Genomic DNA, 19,659 nt, shown 5'->3' with positions numbered 1-19,659 from the left:
ACTCTATTACATACACTAACCTTCACTAGATTATGTATTATTTACTCTCAAAATTACAATTGCTTAGTGACAGCGGGCCTTAACAGCATGTTTCCTTCAGTACTATAGGTCAAATAGGAGAGTCACTATCATGATACGCAAGACACAAAGAACATTATCTCCCATAATCTCATTTATATGAAATGCAGCCTATAACATTTACCTCTCTGCTAGAGAAGAACTGAAAGTCAAAACAGCAAACATGTGAATGTTATCAAACCTTTATTGATCATGAAAATACTACAAGTTTGAAAGGAAGCGCCTGCATGTTTACAAGATGCTTGAAACAAATGTCAGGAGGAGAACATTAACACTCATGTGGAAGGGAATCTTCTGCTGTGAAGGAAACTTCTTTGGTTTAAGGGGTTAACTAAGGGAACGAGGATAAAGAAACTTTTTTTAAAACATAGATACATTACTACCTGGTTATCATGTGGATATGTTCTCACATATGACCAATATAAGACAGGTTAATTTCAAGACAAATAAAATCAGACTTTTAGACAAATCTGGACGCATCATTTTTAATATTAGCAGGCAGGAGTATTACTAAAGTAATACATTTGCTTGATTAGGCAGGAAAAAACTCAAAGCCGGTCACATTTAACCTCTAAAGTACAGATAATGTACACAGTAAGCCTAGTGTTCGATCCCTTTTAAGTGAGATGATTTATACATAAGAATCAAGATGAAGAAAGCCTTAGAGAAAGCACATTTCATAAACACAGTTGACAATCAGTTATGTCTATTTATTGGTTGTCTCCCTACAGATCCCATGAAGTACACTGGCAGGTATTTTTTTAAGACATGAATTACTTAATAGAAAGTGTTCAGATTATTTTGACTATTTCAAGTGCGCTCAGTTTCTCCTGCTTACTAGAACTTAAGTAAGACTGGTTTTGCATAGCTAGAAATCAATATTTTTTGTAAATTTTTTTCAAATCCTTTCTCCATCTCATCTAGAAGAATAGTAGATATAGGGGCGTATAGGTAATACAACCCCGCAGAGACTGACACCAGTATGTGAACCCCTCAACAATTCATTTTAGACATTCAAAATTTTCACTCCTTTCTGCCAAGCTGTACCTATATGCCTAACCCTGAGGCAACTTTGAAGAAGTTCTTTTATCATCCTTTCCAAATAACTCAAGATCTTTCTCACACTTCCAGCACTCACACTTTGTCCTTCTTTCACTACAAACTCATGCCCAGGAGCCTCCACGGGGGCAGAAGAACACCTGTGGCCCTGCGTTGTCTCAACAAGTAGGGCCAAGACCATGAAAAATGTGCCGAGCAGGAGCAATCCGTCAAAGCTAGGAATGCTGTCCTCTGCTTTAATCCACCCCTTGACCTCTGTTGGATCTTCTGGATACCTGGTGCCTGGAATCTCTTGCTAGATTATATTTAGGGAGTCAGGGCCATAAAATGCAAGGATGACTTTCAAATCTAATTGTGAATTCATTTTGAACTTCATTTAAGCTCAATTGCACTGTTTTATTTTTTGCAGCTGGTATTAACTTTTCACCATAAAATAAAAGTAGCATGCATTCCTCAGGAAAAGGAAAAACATGCACGCTTCCAGACATGCTCAACTATCATTCTAATCTACAAAGAGATAGGAAACATTTCTCTTAGGAGTGCAAAAACTCCTACCAGCTTGTGCATGTAAAGGCACTGTATGTGTGTGTGTGTGTGTGTGTGTGTGTGTGTGTGTGTGTGTGTGTGTGTGTGTGTGTGTGTGTCTAGGAGGAGGGGACTTTGTGATGGAGCCCTGATATTGTTGTTGTCTTCAACATAGTGTACTACGAAAATATTTAAAATGTAGTCTATGGATGCCTGAAAGAAAAAGACAACTTACAAACACCCGAGTGTCATACTGTAATTTAAAAAAAATCACAGATACAACTTGAACTTTATAAAGTATACACACATTTAAGGCGGTTATCTTAGATGTACTAATTTATGGTTTATATGCTCTAAATACAGAGAGCAGTGTGACCTTACGTAAAAAGATTGAAGATAATTTCTGTACATAAACATACACAGTTGTCTTGCAGACAAGGCAAAGGGGAGTAATTCTAACATTTAGAACGTTAGTATTTAAATCAGTAGGTTTATTCGTGTCAATCTAAAGCAGCTTCCATCCTGCTTCGCTGTCCTTCAGTTGTGTCAGTATGATTGAACACAGACATGTAAACTGGTAACTAGAAATCATTTTAGATTTTGCCTTTCAGATTTTGATTTGTGTAATCCGCAACATGACTACTAAAAATATATACATATGTATCCAAATTTTCAGCCTTTGTGATGTTTTATTGTTACTCAATTGGCAATCACATTCACTAAAATACTTTGATTTTCCACCTTTAATAGATGTGTTCTACGATGGTTATCAAATCACGAATAACAAGTTAGACATCCTGATAGAAGCAACAAAAACATTGAAAAGATGGTGCAATTTTAATCTAAGATCTGGGATTTTTTTTTCAGCACAGGTCCAAATGAAATCAGTAAACCTCTAGTTCACTACAAAACACTCCAGGACCGTCTTACTTTAAACCCAGAAAGTCCTCATTCCAACTCTTGCACAACCAAGGCAACACACTGCCTCAAACAGGCTGTGGGCAGGACCTCTGTTGCCAAAGATTTACTATTTTTCACCAAAAAAACAAAAAAAAAACACAAAGAACAAAGAGGCTATTTGTCAGTGAGGAAGAGAGCTCCAGAGACAGACAAACAGAGCAGGAAGGAGATAGTTGGCCCAGTGCCCTGGAGATGTACTGCTATTGAAGAGGTGGGCACCCGTTGATTGGAATGAGTGATGGTGTATTGGTGCAATGTTGCATTCTTTAGACAACACTTTTACAGGGTTTAGGAAGCACTTGCACTGGATTCGGATACACAGTGAGGTCTAGTGGTTAACCTTGCTCATGTCGACTCTACAAGGTTTTTTTTTTTTTTTTGTTTTTTTTTTTTAGACATGGCTGGTGATAATCAAAGGATATGTAAAAGGATAGTCCAAGGATGGGCACCTCGATTATGTTGGTCCAAAGATGGACAACTTGGGTACATTAAACCAGGAATGGACGACCATAATATTTTGGTCCAAGGATGGTGAGCCTGTCAGTCCAGGAATGGCTATCTTGAGTAAATTGGTCCAAGGATGGATGACTAGAGAACACTTTTAGAGTATAATGGTTTGTGTTGTGTATTCTGGTTTACTGTGATGATAACAATGGGTAATGGGCAAGAAACCAAGACTGTTTAAGGCGAATGATGATTTGGGCATACTGGGTGTTCAAAAATCTTGAAACTTTAGGCAGAAAAGAAAGATTTGTAAACTAGAATTGATGCTCTTCAATCATACATATTAAGACACTTGCTCTACAGCAATTGTTGCTGTGGGCATCTGGGCATCTGCTTCTGTTGCAACAGGGCTTTTGTGTTTTTCTTTTCCTTCTACGTCGTCATCCTCCTCCTCTTCATCCTCCCCAACAATTTCATCATTTTCTGGGGTGGCCAAGCCTGCAGAACGCTCACCATTTATCTCACATTCAATGCTTGGTGCCTCTCCATTGATAGCCAGCTCTGCCTTTATTCCATCTAGGTTGGAAGGACTTAGCATCTCCTGAATTTCTGCAACCATGCCTTCTTGGGTATGCACCTCTGCAAGGGGAACCTCTTCATCTCCATCCAAGCTTCCCAGAGCAGTAATCTCCACATGGGCGTCGTCTTCCACAGGTGATACCACATCTTGTGTGGGTACTTCCCCATCTCTGACTTTCTTGATATTGAAGGTCATAGGAGACACCTTGAAGGAAGAACTCTTGGCAGTTGGGCTCTTGGGATGGTTAGGGGTAAGGCTCTTCTTGATCTTCTCACGCTTCTCCGGGGGAACGATCTTGGTGGTGATCTGGGTCATCTTCTTCTCAATGCTCTGGCGAGAGAAGGCCTTCTTGAGGCTATCGACCTTCTTCAGGCTGGAGCGCTTGAATTTGTCAGCCCTTCTCTCATATGGGCGGGAAGTGCCCAAACCATCTACTTCCTCAAACTCAGCCAGCTCCTCTTTGTGAGCGGCAAGATATTCCTCTTCATCAGAGGATAGGCTTATGGTCTGAAGGCCCTCCTCTTGGGTGCGGCTACAATCAACAGAGCCAGCAATAGATGGAGTAGCACCAGCAATAGATGGGGTAGGGTGGATGGAGTCTGCATCATACTGGCTTGGTTGAGGGGTCTTAAGGGAGTCTTTGACTAACACACTGGTAGGGATCTCGTTGTCTTCCTATAGGGAAATAAGACAGAAATAAGTGGGTTTAGAATGCAGTCACTTGGATCAGTTAACAAGGCCATATAGTAGTACAAGAAAGGACCTTTCTTTGAAACATAATGTTCACCTTACTAGTCATGCATAACCAAGATATTTTAGATGTACTTACAAACACCCCCCCTCACCCCAACTAAATGTTATGTTAACCCTGGCCAGGGTGAAGATATTGTAAATGGACATTAATTTAATACACACCACAAATTTTGTTTTTTCTCTGCAGGGTGAGGACTGGGGAAATGCCTTACAAGTTCTCTCCTCAAGACATACAGTATGAGGAATTCCATCTGTTTCTCTGCAGGAGACGCACACTCTTCTCAATGTTTTTTTTTTATCCCTCTCTGCCTTTAACCCACCCTCCACCAACACACACATGAACATAAACAGAGGGAGATAGAGAACACTAGGTTCAAAATCCGGAGTTCCAGTTTGTTTCTCCTCACTCATGTTCCTCCCATTTGCTGCTCATCCATCTGTGCACAACCAAGCACTCCTAAACATTCAGTAACACACATACACTGTTACACTCCACTGGGGATGTATGACCTACAGCGCCCACCCCCCATTGCCCCCATCCTTTCACACCCAGGAGTGGAGTGAAGGGGCACCCTCTGTGGATAACATACTCCACTACACACATGCTTAAAAAGAAAGCCCCCCTATCGACATCAGCCAAGAGTATCAACAGTGGATGCTTGGTTTTGTGTTGTCTTAACGCAGCACAGTGTACAGAACTCTTTTATGCTTTGAAGTTCAGGTACAGTACAAGTCTTTATGCACTGTTCACAAACATGCCTTTACTTGCCATTAGAAAATAAAATCCAGATTTTTCCTTCTAAAAACAATCTTGAAGAACCAGTCCTGGAGTAGGACATATCCTTACAGATGACTCAATGCAACATTCTTTTAGATGGATATACAAAATAAAAAAGGAGTTGAGAGTAATATGATGGAAAACAGAGAATTTCAAAGCACACTTCCTGCAGCTTCATAGGGGTCTTCAAAAGCTTACTTGAGCCCTTTATAAATATGTACAAAACCACTAAAAATGTCCAGGATGAGCTGCATGTGTGAACGCAAACAAGCTGAAATTTTCACGCCAATTTAACCCAGATTTTTTCCTGATAGCCCCTACATTTTTGGTATAAAGTCTGGGTGAGCTGAATGTGGGGATATTTCGGTGGATTCACTGCGAGGGGATGGGAGAGGGTGATGACGTCGATGTCCTGAGACCGATCTGCGAACACAAACTGCAAAGTGAATAACCCGTGTGACCTCCATGAATGAAATGAAACTGTTTCATTTTGTGTTTTGTTCACCAGCATGTCATTCTCCACTTTTTCGTTACAATCAAGAATATAGCCAATTACTATGGATTATATGCATAATTAATTGACTATGGATTTTAATATAGCAGTGCTTTATATGGTTTAGCTTGGTGTCTTTTCTACTGACAACATGAGCTTAATGTCTATGACCTACAATTGAAACTGTATTTGGTCTCAGGTCCGTGTTTGGGACACTCATATTTGGGATGTTTTACTTCAGGATATGTCAATTTTAAGTACTACTGAAAGTTCCTAGTCATCCTAAGAACACACTGGAACGACACTTTTGAAACAATAGTCTTTTCTGTGTACCATGCTTGTAAGAATGAGCCTGTTACAAAGAATGACAGCATTTCAAGAATGTAAGGCAGCCATGAAGCATTGCTTAAAGCTAGAAGCTGCCTTAGGTTGTTGAAGGAGTGTGCTATGCATCTTTCCTGGGGTGTCATTAGGCATACTGAAGGACTGGGCCAACCAGATGGTTAAGAGGATTCCTGCATCCGTCCATTTTTTCTTTTTTGCACAAACAGTACCTGATCTATTTGTTCATTTAAGCCCATCCAAATCCAATTTGTAGTTGCTGGCATTTTGGCAAAGTGTGAGTTAAAATGGTTTCAATAGTTATACAACATTTAGCAAATCACATTATCGCAATAATCTTGTTTCAATCCGTGAACACCTTCTAGAAGTTTTGCATCACTTTCTTTATTTATCCTGATTGCATAATGTCTTTGTTAGAAATTAGGCTATTTGTAAAGAGCACTAAGGATTATGTCCAATCACTGTTACACCTTGGTCTGATCCACAGGAGAACACAGTACTCTATTAAGACAGCAAAACAATTTCATAGTGATTGAAAAGCCTACCTTTTCACCGCCTTACAGACACCTGATACCCTTTGACTTGATCTCAAACATGCAGGCATGATTCACAGTTGCGATGTGTGCCAAGCATGTGCGGTATCGCCCAGTTGAAACAATCTGTCAGCGTGTGCATGAAGGCAAACATCAAGCTCAAGAACAGGTCCATGTTGTCAGGGGCAAGTGTAGGAGAAAAACTATAAATGTCTTAGCACTTAAGAATGTACAGTAGAGTGGCTTATTATTCAGGGGTGGTATAGTACATATGCTGGCCTTCTTCTGGTATCAATTTGAAATATTCCTTCATTATTTTCTTTTTATGTTCCTGATTAAATATACATCAAGGAACTGCTTTACTGTGTATGTTGATAGAGAAAACACGCTCAACTCCCTTTCGACGTAAAACAACTGGGTGCTGAATCCCGAAAAATGTTCAAACAAGAAACACAATATTACAGCACTCCAAAGTTGTATTTTAATTGCCACGTGAGCGTTTCGAGCAGACGCTCCTCTTCAGCGTGTAACCAGCAATTTTCTCAAACATACACAGGTGGGACTAATTTATACTTTTCCAAAATAGGTACCAGAGACTCACTCTGCTCTCAATTTTGGAGTGATGTCCTAATTGTTTTTCTTACTGTGTGTGTGTTGACAGTTTATATTAACGGACAACAACCAGAGGAATATGATCATCCAAACAGCAGTGTTGAGTGGGAATGCAGGGTAGGTATGTTACCTAAAATACAAAAAGACAAAGGTAACCCTTTTGGGAGTATCTCTGGTTACCACTACCTCTGGTTTGGTTGGATTGTAATTATTTAGTTTTCTTCTCAGTATCTCCCTCCAGTCATTGCTGTAGGTCTGACACTGCACCACACCCACAGAACGACTGAACATGTTCATGCAGAATCAAATCATAAAGGCTTTAACTACAGCTGTTTTCACATGCACTCCTAAAAATGTATAGAGAATTTCCTCCGGCTCGCTCGAGAACAATTCTCCAGCTCAGCTCACTCTGACTTTCTGCTGAAAAAAAAAAAAATACTCTGGGGCTGACAGGAAAAACTCAAAATAAAGTCTGAGGGAAAAATGTGGCTGTTGGCGTTCACACATGCAGCTCACCCCAAAAACCTTTGAGCAAGAGTGAAAGCAATATACTGTGTGTGCGTGACAGCTTTTGTACCAAATACTTGGCATGTTATCAAGAAATGCCAGGGTGCTTGCTTATTGGTGGAATAATTTACACGATATCGTATGCTTATCTACCTCATCTGTGGTGTACATTCAAGTCAAATAGTTATGTGAGATAGCTGAAGAACTAAGCATCTCTCTAAATCTTATTAGCCATGATAAGAAAATCAGAGCCAATATGGCCTATCCTGAGCCTCAGTGGAGGATTCCCAGATAATAAACGCTTATCTTCCCTGATTGATCGGTGGTGTTAAGGTTTCTAAAGCAGAGACCAGAGACCTCAGCTCCAGTCTGGGCATGCCATAGACTTTTTGATTAAGCTCAGACATGTTTGATATAATCAGTGTGGGCACTGGAGTGTGTGGGAGGCGGCAAGTGAATCTCGAACACTCTTAGAAGAGAACACAGAGCTTCTGGTACACACTGTACCAAACCAGCAGCAGCTTCCAAAGTCATTTTATTTCAATGAAAAAAAATGCAAAACTGAATTCAGTCAAAAATTAACCCTTTTCCAAAGCCTTGACACAGCAAACCCAAACAATTTAAAATGCTGCCTCTGTGTGTTTGGCTGCACCAACAGTACAATACTGCAAAATGAGCATGTCCCCAGTTTAACCCCTGACAATCTTGGCAAACATGCAACAACAAAAAAGATTCTTCCTAAATACCATTTGACCCAGGTCTGTCCTGTGTGTGCGAGCGGCTCTTTTCTCTTGGGAACCCCGTTAATTAATGCAGCCTCTAAGCAAGCACTCATTAGCCGCTAAGAATTTGATATGCATGCGTGTGTGTGTGTTGCTGTGTCTGTGTGTCTTTGTGTGAAGAAATGTAGGACATCGGCCATTGTTAAGAAACTGCTTAAAGAGTGCAAGATGAAAGAAAAATTAAAAAACATTTGGAACAAACCAAAAAAAAAACAAAGTTAATTTAGTGTGACAGCTAGCTTATTGTATATGTTAAATTATACACACTTCAAAAGATATTTCGTAGGCTTCGGTAATGAAGTTCCAGATCTCATTTAACAGTTGCATGGTAGATTTCTCATTTAAGTCCTGCTAGGTGTTACTAAGGCAGAGCTTATGTAAGTCACTTCTCTGGAGCCGCCTCCTCTTTTCAAACAGAGAGAGAGAGGGAGAGAGAGAGAGAGAAAGAGAGAGAGAGAGAGAGAGAGAGAGAGAGAGATCAGGGCGGGGCAGGACGGAGACACTCCTGATTCAGAGAGCTCAAACGGACTCAAGTTACTCCGTGAGTGTGTGTCTCTGTTTATACAATATGTGTAAGGAAACCCTATAGTGATACTTGTGCTTGTGTTCTCTCGCCTTTGTCTATGCAACTGACAAAAGTGACTTTGGTGATTCCCTGACTTTTAATCTACTGTCACCAGCGAGAAAAAAAATATATTTTTGGTCTTTACTCAAAAGAACTTTCCCATCAACTTCAGCTTTGTGATAAGTGCTAATTAACTTTACGATTGCCTCACGCTAAACCACGGACTGTATAACGAATGGACAGAGAAACAACTTGTCTCAAATGAAGCCAAAAGACTTTGAGCTCCTCCTCTTCTTTACTAGTTGTAGTATAGGACATCCTCCTCCTCACTATCCTATTTCACCGTGGGTTGATTAACTGCATTATTTTATTGCCTGCTCCTCATCATGCTACATATTTTATTATAACAGGTGTTTCTGCATGTTTGAGTGCATTCTATAGAGGAATCTTTATTATCTGGTACCATTAAGCTCCTAGTACATCCCCTCCCAACATCAATCAACAGCTTGCTTTGCAATGTATTTGGCATTTCTCCAGAGCAGCTTGATCATGTTATACTTTTCTCATACACTTTATGTAAGTTTGACTGAAGATGCACAAAGACGCATATCAACACGAGTACTAAAAACACCCAAATAAGGTTCTAAACATGCACACACAAAACATGAAAGAAAGCAACCCAATTTACAAGTACAACCCTATGACATATTTTAGATTTATGCACATTATCAGTGGGTTAATATGCAGGTGTGAATGCGTGTTAGAAATGTGAACAGGTGTGCTTTCCTGTCCCTTAAGAAGATGAATTAGGTTCTTAATTCTAACCTGAGAGGTTGGTGTGTTGGCACAGTGACTCCCCCATCTCTAACTCACCCAAACATATTCATGTTAGAAACTTTTTTTGCCATTGTCCAGCCCCTGAATTAATTAGATTACAGAAAGATTAAGACAAAAGGCTTACAGAAAATAGTTTGCAGACAAACTCATTAATCAATTCAAGGAAACACAGCTTGGATTGGTGTTGAAATGCAGATTTTTTGGCTCAATTCTAACAAAAAGGGGCTAAAGACAAATCTCCAGTTATTTTTTTTCTTCTAATCCTCTCCACCTCTCTCTCCCCTCTGCACACTCTCACACACTCCACTTTATTCATTCAGTGACCGGTTGCAGACAGGTGAAACTTGTGTGATTTGTTTTGATTTACATCCATCCTTTAACTGTGCAAGTGAGTTGTTTTACACTCAAACCCAGCTTGTTACATAACCTCATGCCCCTTCCACCCTTAACCTAATGTGTACGAGGAGCCATCTGTGGACAGAGGAAGGAAGGAGGAAAGGACATGGAATTCAACGATTTGTCATGGGACTGGATAACATGATAAACTCACACTGTACTATACACACGGAGCATGGGAGTGTATACACTGCCCTGTACTAAAACATGTGCATACAAATATTTAAAACATTCAACTAAAAATGGATACAATCTCTGGCCAACAGCGTACTAACCTACACAGTATACTCAATTAAAAAGTAACATAAATATCTCTTCAGCAAAGTCTTGCCAATTCTGATTTATGCCTCTCGGCCTAATGCGTATAAAGCTTTGCATAACAAGCTAAGGCATTCATTCTCATTCGCACCCTCCCATAGCTGCCTCTCTAAAAGAAAACAACACATGTTTACTGGCCTTCCAACTTGCGTAATCACACAACACAATAACCGATTCAGGCGCGACATTTTGCTGACACGCTGGTGGAAAGAAGATCATGGCAATCCAGAGAGGATCACTCGGGGTGACATAAGTGATGATGTTGGACGTCTGGAGAAATCCGGTCACTCAACCCATGATTTACATGATGACAGGTTGTTCACTTTGGATGATGATACGTTTTGCATTTGGCTTCATATGCTCTCTCTTCATTAATTCTTGCCTGCCATGGTATTCATTGTAATATCCCCACAGTTGACTGGATCATTCAGGTCTTGTCACTTAGTGCACTTCATTTACATCCGCCAGATCACCTCGTATAACCCTCACTTGTCCTGCACGGTCTCCTCTGCATAAACAATGAATGAGCTAAATGTCCTCAGCAGTATCACCTCAACACAATCCTGTTTTTTTTTTTTTTTTTTTTAATTTGTGTTGCTCTTGTTTTCACTCTGCTCCATGGCTATGCTAATCTCATTTAGGGATTTTGTTCAAATCTTCAAAAATCCCCCTTTTGCACAATGCTCCATTGCAATCCAATAGGCAAAGTTTGGGGGCCATTGTTTGGTAGGGCCTGCGAAAACCAGGGTTATGTTTGATAAGGCTACCACCAATTGTCGCAATGTTTAGCCCATATGGAGGTCAAAGGTCATGAGTATCCGCAGGGAAGCCAGGAAGTCATCACATTATCTCAGAACATGTTATTATTTTCATGTTTTATCATGGAAAAATGGGAGCAGAGGACCAACATGGCTATTGTGTTTCCATTTCCTGCAATGGATGTTGTGTCCTTGGCAATTAGAGTGGATGAAGACTGGGGTTTGAAAAGTTGAGAAGGAGTAAATACGTAAATAGATTCCTGAAGTCTGTTGAGAAAATAAGGGAGGTGATAGGAGACGTCAAAGGAAGATAATTGGTTTCATTTTGTTTGAATGTACAAAGGGACCTTGAGCATTTTTGTTAGAAGATCAGCAAAGAAACTCCCAGCACTATTTCAATAACTCTGTTTCTCTGATAATTTGCCACCTGCATCTAATTATTTCTTTGAGATAAAGCTCAATGAAGAAAGTGCAAGTTGGAGAGTAAAACTACATGTGAATACAAGTCTGAAAAAGGGCTTAATGTCATAATCGTATTAATACCTGCGTCACAATGCAAAACACGCTTACAACGTGCTCTTGGCAGTGCTGAAGAAAATGTAGTGCATGATGGGATATGCTTGGAAACCAAAAAAGCTAAATATAATTTTAATTTTTTTGACACGCACACAAAGAATAAGGCTGAGGCTTCGTAAAATACTCAGGAGTTCTCCATAAGAGCTGTGAAAAGTGGCTTTGCACAAAAGGCATCTGCAGTTTCAAACTTGCCTGAGAGTGAAAAAGTTGAGCAGACTTGTCAAACCTGAATGTGACATCAGGAAGAAGACAGAGCAGTTCAGTTAATTCTTCCTAATCCACAAGCCTTCTGCTCACAGAGCTTGCAAACCTAAGTATAATCTCTAACTCCACTGGTGGTAGCCTAGCCTACTATTACTGGTTGACAAAAATAGACCATTCTCGTACCTTTGTCTTCTTCCTCTCTATGTTTATCTCTCTTCTCGCTCTTCTTCCCTCTGTATTTTCTCTTGTCTGAAAACCCGTATGAACCACAAAGGGAGATAAAGAATGATAACAAGCGAGACGCTAGGCTGGAAACAAATATCATCGTTCATGAGGTAAAGGATGCCTTAAAGGCAGCATAGCATGGTTTTGACTGTCATTATAAAGACCAGTTTCAGCCTTTGGAGCTTTACATCCAACAGCAGCCTCCGAGAAATGCTTAAACTCTTGTATTGTACGTACACTGAAGGACAAAATGTATGCTTGCTACATTTTGTATGGTCAATCTTTGTATGGACAAGATTTTTTTTAGATTAATATCTTATAACATTTCTTGATATCATATAAATTGCTTTTGTATGTGGTCTCCACAGAAGCCTCTGTAAATGATTTATATTGAAAACAATTTGCCTAATTACACATTTTGTCCTATTACAGGTGGTCAACAAAATCTCATCTGTATTAATGGTCAAAATAAGAGCCACCATGTACAATACCCTGTGAAAATATCTGCCAATTAGAATAAAAGGTCAATTACTGATTTTATTGTGAACACTGCATTTTCAGTGTACAATCAAAGAAGTACGTTGCTAGCTAGCTACCTAAAAGATGCTATTAGCTAATTTGTTTGTCTAAAGGCGCCTTCAGGCACAGCAAGCAGCCAAATGTGGTCAAAGTTTTTTTTTTTTACTGACCATCAATTGCTTTAATATCTTTCAAACTCTGTTCTCAGATAGAAACACCCTCCAGCTCTAAACCAAACCCAAAAAATGTTGGCTAACCACAGGCTAATATTAGAACAGGTGAGCTACAAGGACACAAAAGGCAGATGCGATGACTTTGGAGTAACTCATATACAAAGTAATCCTATTTTTATTGAAGCTAGCCACATCAGCATTACCACACACATCATGTTTAGTGCAAAGTTGACATTGACTGTCAAGACAGTCACCAAAACCTCAAATTAAAGAAAGCTATCTTAGATTTCCACAATTTCCCAGTTTGGGATCAATAAAGTAATTCTATTCTATTTTATTTTCAACTTATAAACATTTCTAAAATATAACACTACTTGCTACTAACAAAAATAACAACTCACATTCTAATGGCTATGGTATATAACTAGCATGAATAGAAGACAATACTCAGTTACAAACCAATTCTAAATGAAGCAGAGGTCAGGAGTGAAGTTACTTTATCTTGTAACTCAATACTTCCCAATATTTCTGTTTCTATCCATTTCTTTTTGTCTGTTAGCAACATCTGCATAAATGATAGCAGCTGGACCGTTTCTTTTAATTAACACCCAGTTCTTTGAAACATATACCTGGTTAAACACTTAGAACCAAGTAGTCTTGAATGCACTCAAACAGCTAGCACTGCTTTGGGCTATAAACTGGTGCTATATATCACCAGGTCGGGACACAGACAACAAATCTGAGCCGTAGCCTACAGCCAGTGGCCTGCTCCAACCTGTGGATTTTATAAAGGAAGACTGTGCTGAACACTACCAATTATACTCATATCATAAATTTGTTACTCGTATCAAATTAAATATGAGCAGATGGTTTTAAGTGAAAGTTTAAATTTGATCAATGACTAAGCATGCTGACTCTCTTGTTGATGCTTTTTCAGGGTGTGGCTTTGAGAGTTTTTCGTGTAGCTTTCACTACGACACATGACACATACATGCACATTGTTTGGTCCAAACTGAACACAATTAATTATTAGGCTGTAAACTTTCCCCCCCACTCCATAGTATTGAGCTTGGTGTAATAAACCAAATGTAAAAGCTTGGGGTGAGGCTTGGAACAGAAGTACCAGTTTGCCCTCCATTTAAGAGTAAGAACTGTACAATAAAAGCCTATACTTCCTACTGCTGAAAGGTAAGATTTAGTCACAACCTTTGGTCAAGTGTTGACTCACAAAAGCACCATGATGAGTGGCAGCAAAGCAAACAAAACGACAATGACTGAATTGAGGCAATCACTCAAAAACGTTAAACATTTGCAAGCAACTTCTGAACTGAGAGACAGGTCTGGGTGTGGTGATACACTGCAGAGGTACACACTCTTGGAAGTTACCAATATCTCATATAATATAACTAAACAAAGTGCATGAATGAATTAAGAGAATTAAAAAAGTCAAGTCTACAGGAATAACATTCATTACATCAACTAAAGCTTGCAGTCATTGTGTTTGGTTTGGCTTGTGAACATGTTTCTCTTTCCCTGCCTTGTGATATGAACATTCTTTGATAAGTGTGCGAGAGCTCTGACGGGGGTCACTCTGCGATTACAACTCCCCAACTCGCACACAATCACCAAACATCCTCTTCCCATCCCAGTGAGAAAACCACAAGACTCCCCTTTCAATGCTTAGTATCAAACAAAACGTCACTACAGACCCTCATGTGCAAAGCGGAAGAACAAATGACATTCTTGCATCGCTCAAATTCAACTTGCCGTTGTGCTTGACTTGATTGTTGTGAAGGAATTCCACTAGGAAATAAACACAGATGGGAGGATTAAGACCCCTTTAGCACTAGAAGACTTCTGTCGCAAGAAATGAAATCCACAAACGGATTTAATGCAGCAGTAATTCACATAAAGTAAGATATCTCCAGGGTGATTGTTGATATTAACACTCAGGTAACGAGCCTTTGAAGGTAATCTAATAATTGAAAAGGAACACATCTTTAATCAGCAATCCATTTCAGAACAGTAATTACAAAAACAGTATCTCCTCTGTACACACTGGAATCTCACATGGCATGGAAGCGTGTGTGTTCTGACTCTGTGTGTGTTTGAGTGTAAAAGAGAAAAGGCCAAGAGTGGGCTGGGCCATTTGGAGACAGGAAAGCACTGGTGTGCAAAAACAAACAAACAAGGCCTAAGCAGCAGTAATTAAGTCCTCATTAGTCCTTGTTATGTACAGGAACGCAGCAGAGCGGCAGACAGTGCTGTCATTTTGGACTAACTGCGGCCAAAGCCTGGACCTGGTATACCCCTGCTCTATGCGATAGTGGGCGTTTACCCACAAACCTCCAGTGTTTCCACCTCAGCTAACACATACAGGCTGATGAGTGTTCTGGACCCATTTTGACGTGCTGGAAGAGCAGGAGGAGGGCCCCTCTGCCAATAGCTAAAGGGCTTGTGAAGTGCGTTTGAGGCTCTTGGGTGTGCGGCAATGTGCGTTATCAAAGAGTAGCGTGAGGCTAGCGGTGCCACGCGCTTTCATCTAGTTTCAGGGAATCATGACAGGTGGCTTTACCAAACACGGAAAAGTTGGTCACATGTGAGTTGGATTCTTTGGGAGGCCAAAAAAACAAGCAGAGTAGGCATGGAAAACGACGGACATTTATGCATGAACTAAAAAGAGAGTGGACAACAGATTGCAAAAAAATGGAGCAAACAACAAAATCCTGCAGGTAAAACAGGGATGAGGTGAGGCAGGCAGTGATAGACACAGAAAAGACAACACAAACTCAGGGAGAAGGAAGAAGGCCTGCACTTAGTTCTTTTATTTCCCGCTCCCCACAGGCACGCACATTCTCTTTTAGCTGCTCTGTAACTGCATACACCTGACCCGACACACCAGCTTAACATCCAATACGCAGGTTGCACGCACACACACGCCCTAACCTGGCCCTGCTGCACCTTTCTACAAATCCTCCACTATTAGTTTGACTCAAAATTGGAGGGAAAAAGACAAGTCAGCAGATGTTTGAGCAGCAAGTTTAGCGGGAGCTTGTGTGAGCAACACAACAACCGTGATACACAACAGATAAAAACATGCACAGGATGCATTGAAGGGCAGAAAACTAACATGCAGCCAAACAAGTACATCATGAACATATAATTTGGGAATGCATTGTCAGCACACATCCTCCACTCTTCTCTTTACTAAGGCAATAGGACACTTCCTTGTTGTGCATAAAAAATAACCAGTGATTCAGTCAAATTGATCCTGGGTGACTCGCCTGCAGACACACAGAGCCACCTCTTACCGGGGAAGGTCTTGGCACCTGTTGCATTTGAACAACAGAGCCTCAGTACCTGGGAAACCAGATAACAACGGCGGTTAAGAGCTCTCAGCGGCCCAGGCTGTGTCAACAATGCCCCCCTCCTTTTGCTGCCTGGGCACACACTTGTATGCACATGCTGAGACGCACCCACACACATTCACATGCATAGATATATTCATGAAAAGACGCGCACTTACTAATGCATAGACAGAATGCATGTATGGATCAAGTTTTATTTGTTAAATTTCATCCTTCAAATACAATGTGGATCCTTGGTGTCAACTGCACAATTAATGCTTCTAGATTCATACAGGTAGAAGTCAAGGTCTGTCTTTTTTGCCAACAGAAGAAGTTTGAGGTGGGTAATGCAAGGATACACCTGTGATTTCCTGGGGAAATCAGGACGTTTATCCCTTTTTAAATGCTGGTATAAAGTTTTCCCTCACAGGTATGATACTGCAGTTGAAGTTGCAAATCCATCTAAAAGCCATCCGTCTGTCTGAATTATGACCGTGGGGTGTAAACAGATCCAGTCAGTGTCTGAGGCCTCCTCCATTATCCTCTACAGCTCCATTCCCAGACACACCCTTCGACTCCTCTCTCTCTCTCTCTCTCTCACACACACACACACACACAAAAACACACACACATACAAGTGCCTTACATATGTGTGTATTTCCAGGTGTATTTCAAAGTTAGAAAACAGCAGAAAATCTTCTTAAACCATGAGTGAATTTTGCTCTATAGGTTGTGTCAATCCTGCTCAACACGTTTTAAGTGCTGAAAATGTCAAAGTGCTCCTCGCCTAGAGCATATTACCTTTCAGTGCCAACCAGGAACACATCTAAACACACCCACTACTGCAGTCAAATATCAATGCAAATATGACGCACAACCACATACAAACACACACACTACAATCAATCTACATGAGGAGTTTATCAGGCAAATATATTCTATGCAAAAAATATGACATGCATTTTTGAATGCCTTTTAAAAGTTTTTGGAATCATGAGTGACGTAAGAATTGGCCAGATTAAAAAGTAATGGAAGAAAGGATATTATGGCTTTAAGACTAAGGTGCATGTTCAAGCTCTAAAAGCTCGGGATATTAGATTTCCCAGAATGCAACTTGATAGCATCTTTCAATAGAAGCTATCAAGTTGCCTCCTAAATGCCAACATATTTGAAACCCCACACCGCCAGTTTGTAACGCAGGATTCAAATTTAGCCCATCTTTCAAGCCCAAACTCAGGTAATACTGATGGCATCATGATGACATCACCATGGTTTCTTCTCAGAAAATTGCCACATTACACCCATCATTTTCTTTGTGAGGAGTTAAATTAGCATACCCTGCATGTGGTGTCAGAAAAAATTGGAACTATTCTAACTTACAACAACTGGAAAAGTGCCGCTATCCAGCATACTGTGATAACAAACATACCTGAAATAGCTTAATTTAAAATGTGAAGCTTGCTTGGTGGTCTTTTGTGTATGAATTCACATATTGCATGAAAATGTTTGTGCTTATAACTTCAACCCCTCGAAATGACAAATAAGCCAATAGACATAGTTTGCCAATAGGTAACAGCTCAGGAACAACTGAATAATTATTTCCAAAAATCTGGAAACGGGACCATCCAAGGAGCACGTGAATGCATCATTAAATGAACGCACCTTTAAAATGCCAATACTGTAGGCCTAAATTTAAAGCAATATTCTTGAATTAAAGTATTACTTGGCTACTTTTTCCCTCCCCACCATACCATGACTTCGTTTCCTCACCTGGAAAATGAGCACTTTAAAGTGGTTTCTCTTCAGCAGGTGGGTATGGTTCGCCTCCAGCTTCTTCACCTGGACCGCCTGCTTGTCCATGCGCTCCCGCACTTCCTTCAGGTTGCCACTCACTTTACGGGAGCGCTCGAGCAGCTTGCTGACGCTGTTGGAGGTGCAGATGTGGGTCTTGGACAGTCGGGTCACGTCACCTTGCACGACTTTAACGGCGCCCTCCAGGTCGGCCTGCCGCTGCTCCATGCGCTGCTGGTTGTCCTGCACGGCCTCCAGCATGTTCACCAGCTTGTCCAGCAGCGCCACCACGGTGATGGCGCTCACCTGGCCGCGGTCGACGGGGCTTCCTGGCACTGCAGCAGTGGGGCTGGTGGGACTTCTGAAACCCAGTCGGGAGAGGGTGCTGGTCGGGGTCGGGGAGGCCGGGGCGGAGGACGGGGTAAAGCTCGGGGTGAGGAGCTCCGCGTTTTCGGGCTGCAGCTGCGGGATGGTGTGGGTGCTGCCGGTGACGCTGCTCTTCTCGGCGTTGGACGCGTCTTCTTCCATGGTTCACAGGTGGTCAAATGTCCCGCTTTAGTGGGGGTAAATCACCTAAAACAGAGATTAGTGTTTCTTCTCCCTTTTCGACGCTGCTGCCACTTGCCCCAGCTCAGATCTGAAGACAGGCTGTTTTACTTCTTTAACTTGCTTCAGCATCCACGCCCCTTTCTATCTTTCCCTATCGGCACACACACACACACACACACACACACACACACACACACACAACACACACGCAGGCACAAACACGCTGTGAACTTTCAAAACACCTCCCCTGCAAGCCAAAGGGAGGGGCCAGGTTGCTGTGGAAACCGGGCAGGCCTAGCCCTATTGACAGAATAGAGAGGTAGAGTTGTGTGTGAGTGTGTTCTTCCTTGTGCGCTTCACTTGCTGTGTGTGTGTTTTCATGTGACTGCCAACCATTCTACTTTGCCTGCATGCCTGGCTGCATTTGTGAAATATGTGCGAAGGCTTCTTTTGTTGACTGCACTTTCTGCTGTGTTTTTTTGTATTGTACCAAATGCAGTGGACTGCATTGTGATGGCGCTTGTGTGTATGTGCTTGTGTGTGTTTGTGAAAACAATAATATATTCTGTAACTACAATCCAAATCAGTGTGGCAGTGTTTTTTTTTTTTTTACGTGCAACAGGAACATAGCTGAATTGTTTCCACTGCTGTGCTGCAGGTTGAGATAAGTCATGGCCCATATTTTCCTTATGTGGTATGTATGTGTTGAACTGACCCTACGCTTATTTGAGAGAGTGTGTGCCGGGGTGTGATCGCCTCTTTCCTCTCCCCTCTCTTGTTTTAGTGCTCCATGTCATGGCATGGGGCACACAGAGATGGAAATGTGGAAATCCCTGTTTCAACAATGAGCTCATCTGCGCCCTGGCATGACGCCCCGCCTCTCTGCCTCGCTCTCAATCTTTCTCTTTGTCACTATCGCTGTCAATATTTAATTCACTGTAACACAATCTCTCAT

At 41.1% G+C, this 19,659-nt stretch overlaps 1 protein-coding gene across 1 annotated transcript; it reads right to left on the bottom strand.

The window, feature by feature from the left end:
* Positions 1-244: 244 nt before the first annotated feature.
* cavin2a (caveolae associated protein 2a) lies at positions 245-18,900 on the bottom strand. The gene is made up of 2 exons (XM_020636565.3): positions 18,135-18,900; positions 245-4,321 (listed from the first exon to the last, which is right to left on the bottom strand). Exons 1-2 carry the CDS (start codon positions 18,681-18,683, stop codon positions 3,410-3,412), a joined length of 1,461 nt encoding a protein of 486 aa, XP_020492221.1. The 5' UTR covers positions 18,684-18,900; the 3' UTR covers positions 245-3,409.
* Positions 18,901-19,659: the final 759 nt, after the last annotated feature.

This window comes from Labrus bergylta, chromosome 13, assembly GCF_963930695.1.
Source record: "Labrus bergylta chromosome 13, fLabBer1.1, whole genome shotgun sequence".
Classification (NCBI taxonomy): domain Eukaryota; kingdom Metazoa; phylum Chordata; class Actinopteri; order Labriformes; family Labridae; genus Labrus; species Labrus bergylta.
This window is presented reverse-complemented; position numbering and strand designations above follow the sequence as displayed.